The 13,913-nt window shown below is 46.0% G+C and overlaps 1 protein-coding gene across 1 annotated transcript in view; it reads right to left on the bottom strand.

Annotated features, from left to right (window-relative positions):
• LOC142583583 (beta-mannosidase-like) overlaps positions 1-13,913 on the bottom strand; it is a 52,542-nt gene that overhangs the window by 22,068 nt on the left and 16,561 nt on the right. Inside the window, exons 9-12 of the mRNA XM_075694072.1 lie at positions 12,853-13,029; positions 7,313-7,395; positions 5,219-5,445; positions 2,253-2,435 (exon numbers count right to left, since the gene is read on the bottom strand). Coding sequence (XP_075550187.1) covers positions 2,253-2,435; positions 5,219-5,445; positions 7,313-7,395; positions 12,853-13,029 — 670 coding nt within the window. The remainder of the gene's footprint in view (positions 1-2,252; positions 2,436-5,218; positions 5,446-7,312; positions 7,396-12,852; positions 13,030-13,913) is intronic.

Below are 13,913 nucleotides of genomic sequence, written 5' to 3'. Positions count from 1 at the left end.
CGCTCCAGGTCATGAGGCATTGCGTATACAGGGTGGCCAGTTTCTCTAGAACAATGTGCCCACCATCCTTCAACAAATCTGCTGTTACCTGATCCTCCCCAGCTGCCTTCCCCCTTTGCATATCTCCCAAGGCTTTCTTTACTTCTTCCAGCGTTACCTTTGGGATTTCGAATTCCTCTGGACTAATTTCTCTTCCATTATCGTCGAGGGTGCCACTGGTACTGTATAAATCTCTATAGAAATCCTCAGCCACTTGAACTATCTTATCCATATTAGTAATGATATAGCCAGCTTTGTCTCTTAACGCATACATCCGATTCTTGCCAATTCCTAGTTTCGTCTTCACTGCTTTTAGGCTTCCTCCGTTCCTGAGAGCATGTTCAATTCTATCCATACTATACTTCCTTATGTCAGCTGTCTTACGCTTCTTCATTAACTTCGAAAGTTCTGCCAGTTCTATTCTAGCTGTAGGGTTAGAGGCTTTCATACATTGGCGTTTCTTGATCAGATCTTTCGTCTCCTGCGATAGCTTACTGGTATCCTGTCTAAAGGAGTTACCACCGACTTCTATTGCACGCTCCTTAATGATGCCCACAAGACCGTCTTTCTATGCTTCAACACTAAGGTCCTGTTCCTGAGTCAAAGCCGAATACCTGTTCTGTAGCTTGATCCGGAATTCCTCTAGTTTCCATCTTACCGCTAACTCATTTATTGGCTTATGTACCAGTTTCTTCCGTTCCCTCCTCAAGTCTAGGCTAATTCGAGTTCTTACCATCCTATGGTCGTTGCAGCGCACCTTGCTGAGCAAGTCCACATCTTGTATGACGCCAGGGTTAGCGCAGAGTATGAGGTCTATTTCATTTCTAGTCTCGCCGTTCGGGCTCCTCCACGTCCACTTTCGGCTATCCCGCTTGCGGAAGAAGGTATTCATTATCCGCATATTATTCTGTTCCGCAAACTATACTAGTAACTCTCCCCTGCTATTCCTAGTGCCTATGCCATATTCCCCCACTGCCTTGTCTCCAGCCTGCTTCTTGCCTACCTTGGCATTGAAGTCGCCCATCAGTATAGTGTATTTTGTTTTCCCTCTGTTTTGTTTTCACTTTTGTTTTTTGGAGAAGTATGGGAGAGGCCTTTGCCCTGCAGTGGGCGTAACCAGGTTGATGATATATATATATATATATATATATATATATATATATATATATATATATATATATATATATATATATATATATATATATATTTCCGATTATGGCTTTCTAACCCGGTTCCTCATCAAGAGAAATCCGACGTCCTGATTACGGACGCATGCTTAAATATGCGAAATAAAACATCCTTACAAATTTTCCGGCGTTTGGCGCGTTAGGCGCGTCGCATAACAATTAAAAACGCTGGCAGATCCGACGCCCTGTGGGCATTGATGTTATGCGAAACAGTGTGCGGACAGCCTACCAAGTTAACGAAACGACCATGAGAGCACCAAGACGTAGGCGGCTGTTCCATGACCTACATGACACGCATGTCATGATATTCATGGCATGACCTATTATTTATGGTCATACACTCTTGTCATACTATGCCATTTGTGGTACATACCAAGTTAACGAAACGACCGTGAGAGCGCCAAGACGTAGGCGGCTGTTTCATGAACTACATGATACGCGTGTCATGATATTCATGTCATGAAACATCATTTATATTCGTCAGACAACCTTATCATACTATGCCATTTGTGGTACATACCAAGTTAACGAAGCGACCGTGAGAGCACCAAGACGTAGGCGGCTGTGTCGATCATATACATGACACGCATGTCATGATATTCATGTCATGACCTATCATTTATGTTCGTCATACAACCTTGTCATACTATGCCATTCATGGTACATACCAAGTTAACAGCATCACAAAAGCTCCCCGTACACTGATCCCCAAAGCGCTTGTGATCTGCGTTTTCTCCTTAGGAACCCTTGTGTGCTTCCTGTGCAGCTTAGTGCTTCGCTCATGGGGAAGTAAATAATTGCCTACATTAATCCACTTTCAGGGTCAGTTGGTTATTCTTTTTTTTCAGCCTATGCAAGCATTGCGTGCACTAAGTGCACACAATCGACATTGTCGTTACGTTGTCTAAGCCTGCTTTCTTTTGATAGCATTTTAGCAAGGCGCCTGTAACCTATCTATAGCATCAGTTCATTTCGTAGAGCGCAGCACTATAGGCGCTTTGAAACATTGCTGTAAGGCGGTAGTACCTCCGCTGTGGCGCTGTCTAGCGTTGATGAACGGCGAGAATGGGAATACGAGCGTCGAGTCCGGCGATACTCTCTGCATGGTCTCAGCAGACGGGTATGACGGGAGACCAAACTCGCTCACGAATCGGGGAATGGGGTACACCGACGGATCCCAGCCATTTTGCCAGTATTCGTAGAAGTGCACTTTACCGGAAAGAGAGAGAGAAATCGTAATGAAAAGAAACAGCTATAGGGCACGTACAGGGCGCAACGTCTAGCACTCACTCATTCACTCACTCACTCTCTCTCTCTCACTCTGCTCATTACTTCAGAGTGTAAGAACCAATGTACTAAGCACATCGGCAAATCCTTGCGCGAGCAAACGCGCGAGCGAAATGCAAGGACACTGTAATACCTTTCCATCCACTTTGTCTATATTACTATTGCTCTTTCCAATCAAACGAAAAAATAATTTTATTCCACTCTTGCAGCGCACATGCTGCATGGCAACTTAAGCATAAAAGCTATAGCGGTATCTTGATGCTGTTTATAATCAAGGCATTATACTACATAAGTAGCATAATGCCTTCATTTGAGCGGTATGGTGGCTTATGGTTATGCTGCAGGGGTATCTTGTCAGGATTTAAAACAGCGCTGTTATAACTTTTAGCTTCTTCGTTCACAAATATTTACCCCGAAGCCACACTACGTTAAATAACTCCGAGCGGGTAGATCCGCATCGTGGCGAAAGTGGAGAAGGGCCACATGGGACCTAATCGTCCGTGAGGAAACGCTCGTGCCTTTTAGTGTATTCAGTCTATCCGCACCCTGTGAAAACGTCAAGTGGAACAGCGGTTGCTTATCGTTAATTTCGACCTCGCGCTGTCAGTTGCAATCTTCGTGGTTAGAGCAGAGAAGCTAGCATCAGCCAATATTACTTTGTAGAAAGCCTCAGAACGGAGGTCTTAGTTATCAGGCGCATTTTATTAGGCGACGCAGGTTACGCTTGGCAAAAAACGAAAAAAGAAAGGTAGAGATGATATTGATAGATCTGGGGTCGTTAAATGTAATGATTGAGGTTTTAAAGGGGCACTGTAATGTATTTACGACTATTCTTTGTTTTGTCTTCGTTAATTGAAGGTCATTAAGTCCTAGAACGAGTAGTAAGCCTCAGAGCACCTAAAATAATTTAATATAACAACTTCACTGCAACCAGTATCGGATTCGTCTCTAAAGTGGATAATGTGTTATGGCGTCATGGCGTATGACGTGAATTATGAGGTAACGTGGAAGCAGGATATTGCGACGTTTTGAGACTCGATCCGGCTCGCTCGCTCGCCTAATGTACTGCTACCCGTTGTGAGTATCGATGTAGCAGCATGGCGCGCGACCGTGCGACTCGCAAAGCCAAAGCGTCGCAAAAAACTGCTCCCACGTGACTGCATACTGCGTCGTGACGTCAGAACACAGTAAAAAAGTTATGTGGTTTTACGTGCCAAAACCACTTTCTGATTAAGAGGCACGCCGTAGTGGGGGACTCCGGAAATTTCGGCCACCTGGGGTTCTTTAACGTGCACCTAAATCTAAGTGCACGGGTGTTTTCGCATTTCGCCCCCATCGAAATGCGGCCGACGTGGCCGGGATTCGATCCCGCAAACTCGTGCTCAGCAGCCTAACACCGTAGCCACTGAGCAACCACGGCGGGATATGGAAAAGCGTTAGCAAATTAAAATATTTAGGATTCCCTGAAGCTTGACAGTATTTCTTCTGGTGTTTAGAGGTGCCGGACTTTCATTTAAAGCAAAAGGACTCAAAATGGAGGAGAGATGGGCAGTACGCTAGAATTCAATACACGTAGTAAAACCTGATTGGTTCAAACAGACTAGGTGACTATTTGTCGCCGCCCCATCCGGAAAGGGGTGCCAGTAGAAATCATCACTGCCATGACCGTCGTCGTCGTTACCTGAAAGATCAGTGCGAAAGCTAGGAGAGGAAAGGACGAACCCAAAACAATAAAATATTTAATATAATTAAATGGGAGTGCACTGCTGTTCTAAGCGAGAGCTGTGCCTAAGAACACGGTGTTGTAGGTAAAGCAGCTTGCGAATGACGACTTTTTATGTGCACACTCGAACAAAAAGCTTGCACCTTTGAAGCTTACCTTCTCCCCATAATATACTCACGTCGACCTTGCATGCATCTCCTTTCTTCCTTTATTTTCTTTAACAAGGTATACCACTCCATGGACGGTGTGTCACAGCTTGGAGTGAACACTCGAACTCGGTTATAAGGAACAAACTTATGTGCCAAAACATATTTTGATATATCAAACAGCTCAATCCACTTAAACTCGCCTATAACAAACTAAAGCGATCTTTTCTGACGCGTTAATTTACATCATCAGTGAAGAAATAAAGGAAGGAACCCGTATATTGAAAACAAGACGAAGCGCATTAGGCAGTAATTTCTGACACGTCTGCGAATAATAAACAGAAACTGATGTTCCTAAGCATGATAATAAAGGCAATAAAATTAACTCCCGTTCCCGGCGTGCAATCGGCTTTATGGCGCTGGCAGTGGACGCGCCGAGTTCCTTATATCCGAGGCCCAAGTTCGGCATGAAGGGGTTATTTTAACTGAGCATCGGTCAGCAAGTTTGCGTGTTCGATATAGAGAATAATTCGCTTTGTCCGGGTTCGTTATATCCGAGCTCACAGTACAACAACAAAAAATTTGTTGGTGGTGCCGGATCAGAGGTCCCTTTTAGGGCGGGGTAGCATAATGCAAACTTTTGGTCGAGATAAAATTGCAAACACGCGGAAATACAGTCACATACGGACACACACACACACACAAACACACACACACACATGAACGAGGAAGTGTGTGTGTACGGTGCTTGCAGGCGCAACATGCAACACGCAATAATAAGGAGGGCGACGACAGAAGAAGGGCGAAGAACAAATACCGTAATATCCTCCACTCACCATCGCCACGTGTTTCGCTGTTCGGCGAGCCTCGCGCCCAAATGTCTTTTACGTTCGGGCGCAACTGTCTCGGGTCTGAAGTGTTCAGCAAGAAAGGGGTGCCGTTTCTGCCGTTGCTTGGAGACGAAGAGAGGAACGGACGGGACCTTTCCTCTCGGTCGATAACTGCCTTAACGGTGTACACGAACAGTTTCCGATAGTCGTCCAATAAGGAGATCATAGCTCCCCTGTTAAAGGACAAGGAAAGAAGCAAAAGTAAAAAAAAAAAGAAAGCACTCGTTGGAAATTCAATGGTACCTAAATGCAGGAGTCATCATCTTGGCGAGTCCCAGAACGTCAACACGTCTGGTTTGCTAAACATTCGCAGACTTCATTCCGATTCCGCAGCATCGGAACGCCTTAAGTCATTTCAAAGGCAGAGAGCGTATCTGATCTCAAGTTATCCCCTTTCAATGCTGATAACATTGTCAGACCACTCTTCTTTGAGCATATCTAACCTCTGTAAGCGTTTTCGCGCGGCGATCCCGAAAATAATGGTGTCTAAAAATGAGGTTCGATCCCGAACGCTGTGTGGTTTATTGCCCTTTAAAATTTTTCCTCTGCTGGGCGTCACAAGGGTTCTTCAAGCACAGCAGCCCGACACTCGAGCGCGCGGCGCCACGAATACTTGCTATGAGAAAGGGATTAATACTCAGTGTTCACGCACACCGACGCGCCACGCATTTCGGAGGCCACGCCCGGACTTCGCGGGCGCGCCGCTAGATGGCGCAGCGTGTACAGAGAGAAACGTGAGAGAAGAACCCGGCTGCAGTACACGCTTCGTGTCATGGTGCGCTTCATACCATGGCTATTTCCATACTTGGATAGTCATCGTAGATGAGTTCCGCCTGAATTTTAGTATTGTACGCTCGAATGAACAGCACTCACAAATGTATCAGCGAAAATAAATGCTGCCATCGTGAGCGCTGCAGTCGCGTGGTGCCACACGTGAATATTCTGACGTTTTCGGCCACAACGTCGATCATAGCCCTTTGGTAAATTCTCTTGCGTGTTCGACGGCGGGGGCTCTGTTCTCGGCCCAGATGGCGGCTGCACAGCCTCCATTATACTTCATGTTGGCGATCTGATTAACCGTCGAAAGGTCACATCCTTTCTTTTAGTTTGTGCCTGGAAGCAGAAGCTTTGCAAAACGCGTCTCTTCGCTTTCATCAAGATGACGGAACATGACGTGAAGCGGTAGGCTTTCTCGAAAGAAACTTTCTTTTTCTGGTCCTTGACAGCTACTTTGTGATTTTAGTGGTTAAAAAGGAAAGCGAACGGTGGCTCGAAGAAACCCCTCCAATGTATTTGCAATTTTACGAATGCGTGGTAATGTTCCGAAATAGTCCCCATGCCAGCTCGTTCATTGTCTGAAGAGATATCCCGCGAGTAACGTAACAGGAAGGGATGTTTTGTAAACGTCAATTTGACGTTGCCTGACGTTGCGCTGAGCCGCCATTGCGGAGATTTTCCACAACATATGTGGTGCGACGCACAACACGGTAATGAGCGGCCATATGCGATTACGGCAGAGAGGCAGGCGTACCACCACATTTTCGCCATCGTTTGGAGCCATTAATTTTTTTTTTCATGATTCATGTTCATAGCATTTGTATAGCTTTGGGGCGCTGTTGGCATTTGTACTCGAGGCCATCATTTCCTTAAAAGAAACGTTTATTTGGAATAATACCGGTTGTACATTATGAACCTTTTGCAACGTTTCGCACTGTTCCCTTGCTACGTTCGTATTATAATTCAAGATTAACGCACTCTTCACATCATCAGAGGCTACAATAACGGCAGCTTTCTAATTTATGAAAAAAAAAAATTTACGCATAGCGGCACCTTGAAACTTCTGGACATTGTAAACCTCCTCCATGTTTCCAAATTCTATAATAGCGGCATTTTGAGTCAATCAAAGAGAACGTAGCAGCTAAGTCAATCAGAGCTGAGAAGATGGCAAATTGGACAATGCGGCCGTATTTCTAAATGTCCAGAATAGCACCCCTGGTTAGTCGAAATGCGACGTAGTCAAGTGGTTTCGGTATCACTTACCATATCTCACTGACTAAATCATTTTCACTCTCGTTGTTTCCAGCCCATACGATCAGACACGGATGGTGCTGAAGACGACGTACCTACGTAGAAGGACAACTTTGTTTATCGCCGATTATGCGTCGCCCGATGTTAGTAATAAATGCTACAAAGAAACATAAAGTCGATAAACACGCGTTGCACGTCCTTGCAACAGCAAAAAGAAAAAAAAACGCGTCCTGACGTTTATTGCCCGTTTTGTTCTGCAGGCTCTCGCAAGAGCACAAAAACATCTTTTTATTCATTCCTAGTCAGGCGGCAGGCACAAACCAAGAAAGGCACGGTGACTTCAAACTATATTTCTGTTTCCCAAAACGCAACCGGCAAGTAGCAAATCCGAGCTGAATAAACTGCCATTTTTACCGCGAACGCAGGCCTGCGACACGCAAGAAAAGCGGCTGAAAATTAAATCCTGGCAGCGAAGTCTTCAAACACCTAAAGCACGCTTCCTGCGGTATCACATGTTGTGGGAGATAATCACTGCGGCTAGATAACTTCTCGTTAGCAAAAAAATGCACTGACGATTACGATACTCCCTAATGCGAAATCTGAGCTCAGTTTAAACGTGTTTTCAGTTTGCGATATATTAAGGCGTCGCACTGATCACCACACCGACTGGCATAGCCGCGACAAGCGGCGCTATATATACCGGCCACACATTTGCCGCTTCCCGGCAACATCAGCTTATGCAACCGTATTCTTTACCGGGAAAAGCTTGAGGCAAAAGCTATGCGCGAAAGCGAGCTTTCTGGTGCTTCTTTTTTTCCCGCTCGGCTGGCGTCGCCGCTGCCGCTGGTGCATTACGGATGGATGGATGTTATGAGTGTCCCCTTCGGAACGGGGCGGTGGGTTGCGCCACCAAGCTCTTGCTATTGTACTGCCTAATGCCCTACCTAGCTTTAAAAAGGAAAAGAAAAAAAAAGAAACCACGATGAATTCCCATAACCAATTTTTTTATCCCCTATTGTGAACTTTGTTTTCGTACGTCTCCGTTTTTTGCTGTTTCCCTACTTTTCTTCCATCAATCTTCCAATCGTCTTTTACTAATGTTTATTGCGGACATGTTTACTTTCCCCCTGCTCTCGCTGAACCCAAGGGTTTCGAGGACGCCAGTGGTGCCTAAAACAACCACTGGGCAGATATCTTCCCTTTCTAATAAAACATGCTCCACAGTTTCCCTAGCTTTGCCGCAGTGAGCACATGCTTCTTCTTCCTTCTTGTATCTCGCTTCATAGGTGTGTGTTTTAAGGCATCCTGATCTCGCTTCGAAAATTAGTGAGCTTCCCTTTGAGTTATCATAAATTGTTTCTTTCTTGATTTCGTTTTTTCCTCTTAAGCAGTTACTCATGGCAGGTTTATTTTCCATTGCGCCACCCATGAGATTATTTCAGTCTCTCTGACTTTCCGCTTGACGTTCTTTGTTGCTGTTTTGCCCACTCTACAGGCCGCATGTTTGCTGGTAAGTTTCCTAGTTCTTTTCCTCCACCGTGAATCAATGTTTTCTTTTTTTTCTGTACAAATACCTCAACAGTCTCCCAGCCCATTTACTTCTCTTCCATATTCCTCAGTCGTTCTTCATAATACATTTTACTGTGAGCTTCCCGGATGCGCGGACGTGAGTGTCACCTGGTGGTGCTTAAAGGTGGCTCCCCCCCCCCCCCGCTTTCCTCCTCGCACTCTCTTCGCTATCGCCGTCTTTACCCCGCTATCCCCCGCTGCACTCCGAGTTCACTCTTTCATCCTTCGTTGTGCTCGTTCGTTCGGTTACAAAGAAGCCGAGGGACGCCGAAGCAAGGCCACGCTCAACGCAATGGCCGCCTTAGAGGTGTGCTCTAATACTACGGCGCCATCTGGTGGTCTCGTGCGGCACTCTGCTTTTCTCCTCACCCTTTCGCCATACTCTTCTCCTCCGCTTTCCTCCTCGCACTTTCTTCGCTATCGTGGTCTTTTATCCCCCGCTGCACTCCCCCCTTCGCTCTTTCATCGTTCGCTGTGCTTGTTCGCTCGGCTACGCCGAGGGAGGACTACGCACGCCGAAGCTCAACGCAGGGACGGGCGCCTAAGAGCTTTGCTCTAAAAAAAAACAAGAATATTAAGTAAAATTAGGCTCTGTGACGTCTCTCCTGCGTTTCTATATTTGTTTTTCTGCTGAAACCTGTGCCCTGCGTCATATATCCTGCGCCATCGCGCACTCATATGCCACCATGTCGTGATCATGCGGTGATAGTAACTCCGAAAGCAAATGCCAACTGACAAGCAAACAAATAGAGTTAGAAAACAACAGTCTTTGATTTCACTCAGATGTACTGTTTTCGTTTTAAGTCCGCTTTAGTATATACAGTATATACTTTAGCATACACTGTATATGCTGTCGCGTGCTGCAAAGCAATTTCGGAATGTTTTAGATCGTACTTTGTAAAATTTACGCCATGTCCGTTCATATAAGGCCGTCAGGGAAGCCTTTCGGTGCATCGGTAACTACAGTAGGCGAGAAATATGTCTTGGGGTTGCAAAAATGTGACGCGCATAATCAGCCGCGGTGTGCGTATGTGTTGTGAACTGTTTTGCTTATATCGGTTTTAATTCAACAAAAGAAAGCCGGTGTCTCAGTATTACCAGCAGTAAAAGGTAATTCAGCTCACTGTCTGATCGCTTGGCGTAGGGAGTAAAACATAAGAGCGCGTGCTCGTGCACGGCCAACCTAAGGCAACCACGAAGCATCTAAACGGCAGGCGCTATCGAATATTTGTGATGCACCGGCATCGTGCTCACGTATTTCAAGCCTAGTAGGCTTGAAATCACTATATGTCTACGCTAGCCTTCCTGCATGAGGCCGATGGCGCTGCTCAACACAGCGATCACTGCGTTTGGTGAATCAGCACGATACATATATAAGCTGCGTGCTTCGTCATCGCCTTTTTGGCCTGTAAACAGCCGTAATATATGAGAGAGATCGCATAAAAAGAATGCGATGGCTATTTTTGAGGACAAAATTTTCGTAATACGTGTGAGTGCGTCGTAGAGAACGGAACGAACACAACAGAAAAAAAAATCTGTTATTTTATCATCCTCTTTCTCTAAAAAAGCAAGAGAAAACGGGCTAACGCCGCAAGACGATCTCGCCTATAGTCACGCCGCACAACGTTTATAGATATATAACCGCTGATGCCGTAAGCTTCGGCCATGCATGCGCTATATAGAACAAATATATCTGTAATCCAGCACCTACCACTGCTTAGGACGCTCACGCAGTTCGTAAACAGTCGCTCTGCTGGGCAAGCTTAATTCAGATAAGGTATGCTGTTATTGCTAGCCAAAACTATTGTATTCATGGGTGGAGACCTCATCCACCGAACCAAGTAGTAACGCAATGCAATCTGCAGCTAACAGTTTGAACGCTTGTAGCAGAACGGTACCCACGCTGTTACGATTGTCGCGTATGTTTCATTTCGCCGAAGCCGCAACTTAGCACTAGGGGATAATACTGCAATAAGGTCACATTAGTGAATGGAACATTCAGAAATAAACAATTGATCTCTGAGGCTGATTGTAGGCTCAAATATATGTGCGCACACATCGCGCTGCGAGCTCTGTCCGCTTCAATGCCAGCAGAAAGACCGGCCATACCGACTTAAACCACTTCAGTACGTCTCACAGAACCGTTTAGCGCGTAGAAGACGCACGACATGCTAAACAGACCGCGCGAGCGCGAAAACAAACGCCAGAAACTATCGCCGAACGTATATCTGCCATGCAAAACGGAGCGCTCGCCCAATCCAGCATGCCGACTGCCCATAGATGGCGCCACTGCGTAGCAATATAGTGGCGTCCATGAAAAAACGGTGTATACAGCACCTATCTAATGACATTTAAGATAAAACTCAATTTCATGGTTTTTCTGATCGAGCGCGAAGTGATAAGCAAACTTGGGACTTTGAAAAGAGCCAACCTCTATTATCTACGCAGTAAGCGTTTATTTACGGTGGGTCACGTGACCATACCATAATTCGGGGGTCCTGCACCCTCTGGGCACGAAGGCCACATCACGCGCAACGCAGTGCGACTCTCCGCCCGCTTCACGCGCTAGAGGCGCAGCTACCGCCGCACCCAACCCGGCGTGGAGGCATACGCTCATTGGCGCGATGATCGGACACCGAGCGCCGCTTGCCACTCTCCCGCGGCTTCTCTCGGTCTGCAAACATGCTTCGACCAAAGAAGGAGAGCGTTGCTACTACGTCATGCGCCAGAAAAGACAGGGATAGGCAGCGCTACCCTAATCTAACGGAATAAGAGAAGCAAGAAAGTTTAGCTCGAAAACGCGCAAATAAGGAGCCACATATAATGTTTCGCCACTCTAATTAGCGCACTACGACAATTTCCCTGAAGGGAATTTCGGCCGTATTTTTCTTAAACTTACGAGTGGTTACGTTTTGCAAAGATAAATGGTAAAGTGTTTCAAGCAACGAAACACATGCCTTTTCCTACAATCGTACATTTTTCGTCATTTTCTTTGTGCGGCGTCAATGAGCATTATATCAATCGAGAATTTGACAATTCAGTTGCCAAGCTATGCCGATTCCTCTTTAAATAATTTGAGCCTATTTTGACTGCGTCGAAGGCCTAGCTGTCGACAATGTTACCGTTACGATTCTCGTTTCAACGAGTGCAGAAGGATCACGACTATAATGCTGATGGTGAGGATGATGATGATGAGAAGGCGCAAACGCCGAGCCATCGAAATATTAGCTATCCTGGGAGGGAGCCACCGTTACGAAAATATTACCAATTTATTCAGTCGGATGTGATTCGAATGATCGCTCTCTTTCCACAAGCAACACAGCCAAATGCCATACAATTGCACGCGAAAGCCTGGCGCTTTTTCTTGATGACATCGGGCTCACCCGGCGCCTCATTCTACAGGACGTGACCGCGGCCACTGCGGGTCCTAGTCGAGCCAGCGGCAGCCTTTCCTTTTCTTCGCTTCTTTCATATCATGGCCATAGTCCTGGCGTTCTCGAACCCGAGTCCTTGAATCGTCTCATACTATCTATGGGGGCCACTAGTGCGCCGCTATGAGCGCCATCTAGCGTTAGAAGGTGGCACAAGCACGTGACAAGGAAGTGGTTACGCACGCGCACTTGCCTCGCTTCAGCCAAGCTGCGCGGCGCCCCTAACCGCGAAATGAAGTCCGCTTGGCTCTATCGTGAGACGCATTTAATTCGTGTTTCTAAATGATCAGTCAAACCTTATTTCAACAATATACAACCATTACGAGGAACCACTCTGAAGTGCTGGCTTTCATGGTTTTCCGTGTTCTAAAAAGTAAGGCAGCACTTGACCAAAGAGCGTCTACTGAACTTGCAATTTTCGAAATTCCGTATGTTGTTTGCGATGTAGGAGGCGACAAATTTCTGAAGTACGACAAATTTCTAAAGTACACAATATCCGTAACAGGTTTTAAAGCAGCAAACCCTTCAAAGTCGCTCTGAAGGCGCACTTACCTGTTGCTTCACTTCGAAGGCAACACTGCGAAGAAAGGCTTTATCTGCAGGATAGAGGCTGACAGAGAACATCAGGTCCTGCCAGACCAGAATCCCAAGTTCATCCGCCAGAGAATAGAAGTAGTCTCTCTCGTAAATGCCGCCGCCCCACACACGAATCATGTTCATGTTGGCATCCTGCGCGCATGCACAGACCCCCTTTTCTTTTACTACGTAATTTCCTTGCGTCTCTGAACAGCTATGCATGAATGTCACACAAAGCCAATTACCTACACAACGCCGAATATTTAAGTTGTGACAAGAGCTTTGTCGTTGTAGCAGTCTCGGAAAATGTCATTAGCCAGAAGATTGTAATTCTTTTATATTTCTTACGTAGATTAACAAAAATTTAGTTGCACTGTCAGAAGAACAGTGAGTCAAGGAATGAGAAAGACAACAATATAAGTTCGAAGACGTAAAAATGAACACGTGGACAAACATATTGGACAATAGTTTAGCGCTCGTTTCCTACTTAAACTGCGACGGCTGACTGTGTCCATAGCAAAAAGTGCCTCTACTAGTTTTGCGCCTCAAAAACACTTGCGCACTTATGCTGTAGCTTGTACCATACGCCCGTTTTACTTAAACTAATGTGTACAGTATTCAATCGCCAGTGGTAGGTACCTCTCTTGTAGAGCACAGACAGCTCTTTGGCGCCCGTTCCTAAATTGAGCGTCGGCGTCCCTTGGCGTAACCGCGCGAACGCTCTCGTGCCACTGCTAGCGCGTTCGTCATCGTCGTATTCCACATGTAGTGGCTCCGATGGCACACATCATGCCAGCGTTGCCATACAGCCCCTCCCTCTGTGAAGGCGCTGACGTCACTGGCCACTGCCAGTCGGTGTGGGGATTTCGGTCTCGAATTATTTGCCTCAATATATCGCGAAATGAACACACGTACACAGCTGCGCTCAAATTTTGCATTAGGGAGTATCGTAATCGTTGGACGTATTTTGGTGACTAAGTTAAAATTTAGAAATTTTTACATTTCACACAGAGGTATGTCTAACAAGTAAATTCCGC

The sequence above is a fragment of the Dermacentor variabilis genome, chromosome 5 (genome assembly GCF_050947875.1).
Source record: "Dermacentor variabilis isolate Ectoservices chromosome 5, ASM5094787v1, whole genome shotgun sequence".
NCBI classification, from domain to species: domain Eukaryota; kingdom Metazoa; phylum Arthropoda; class Arachnida; order Ixodida; family Ixodidae; genus Dermacentor; species Dermacentor variabilis.
This window is presented reverse-complemented; position numbering and strand designations above follow the sequence as displayed.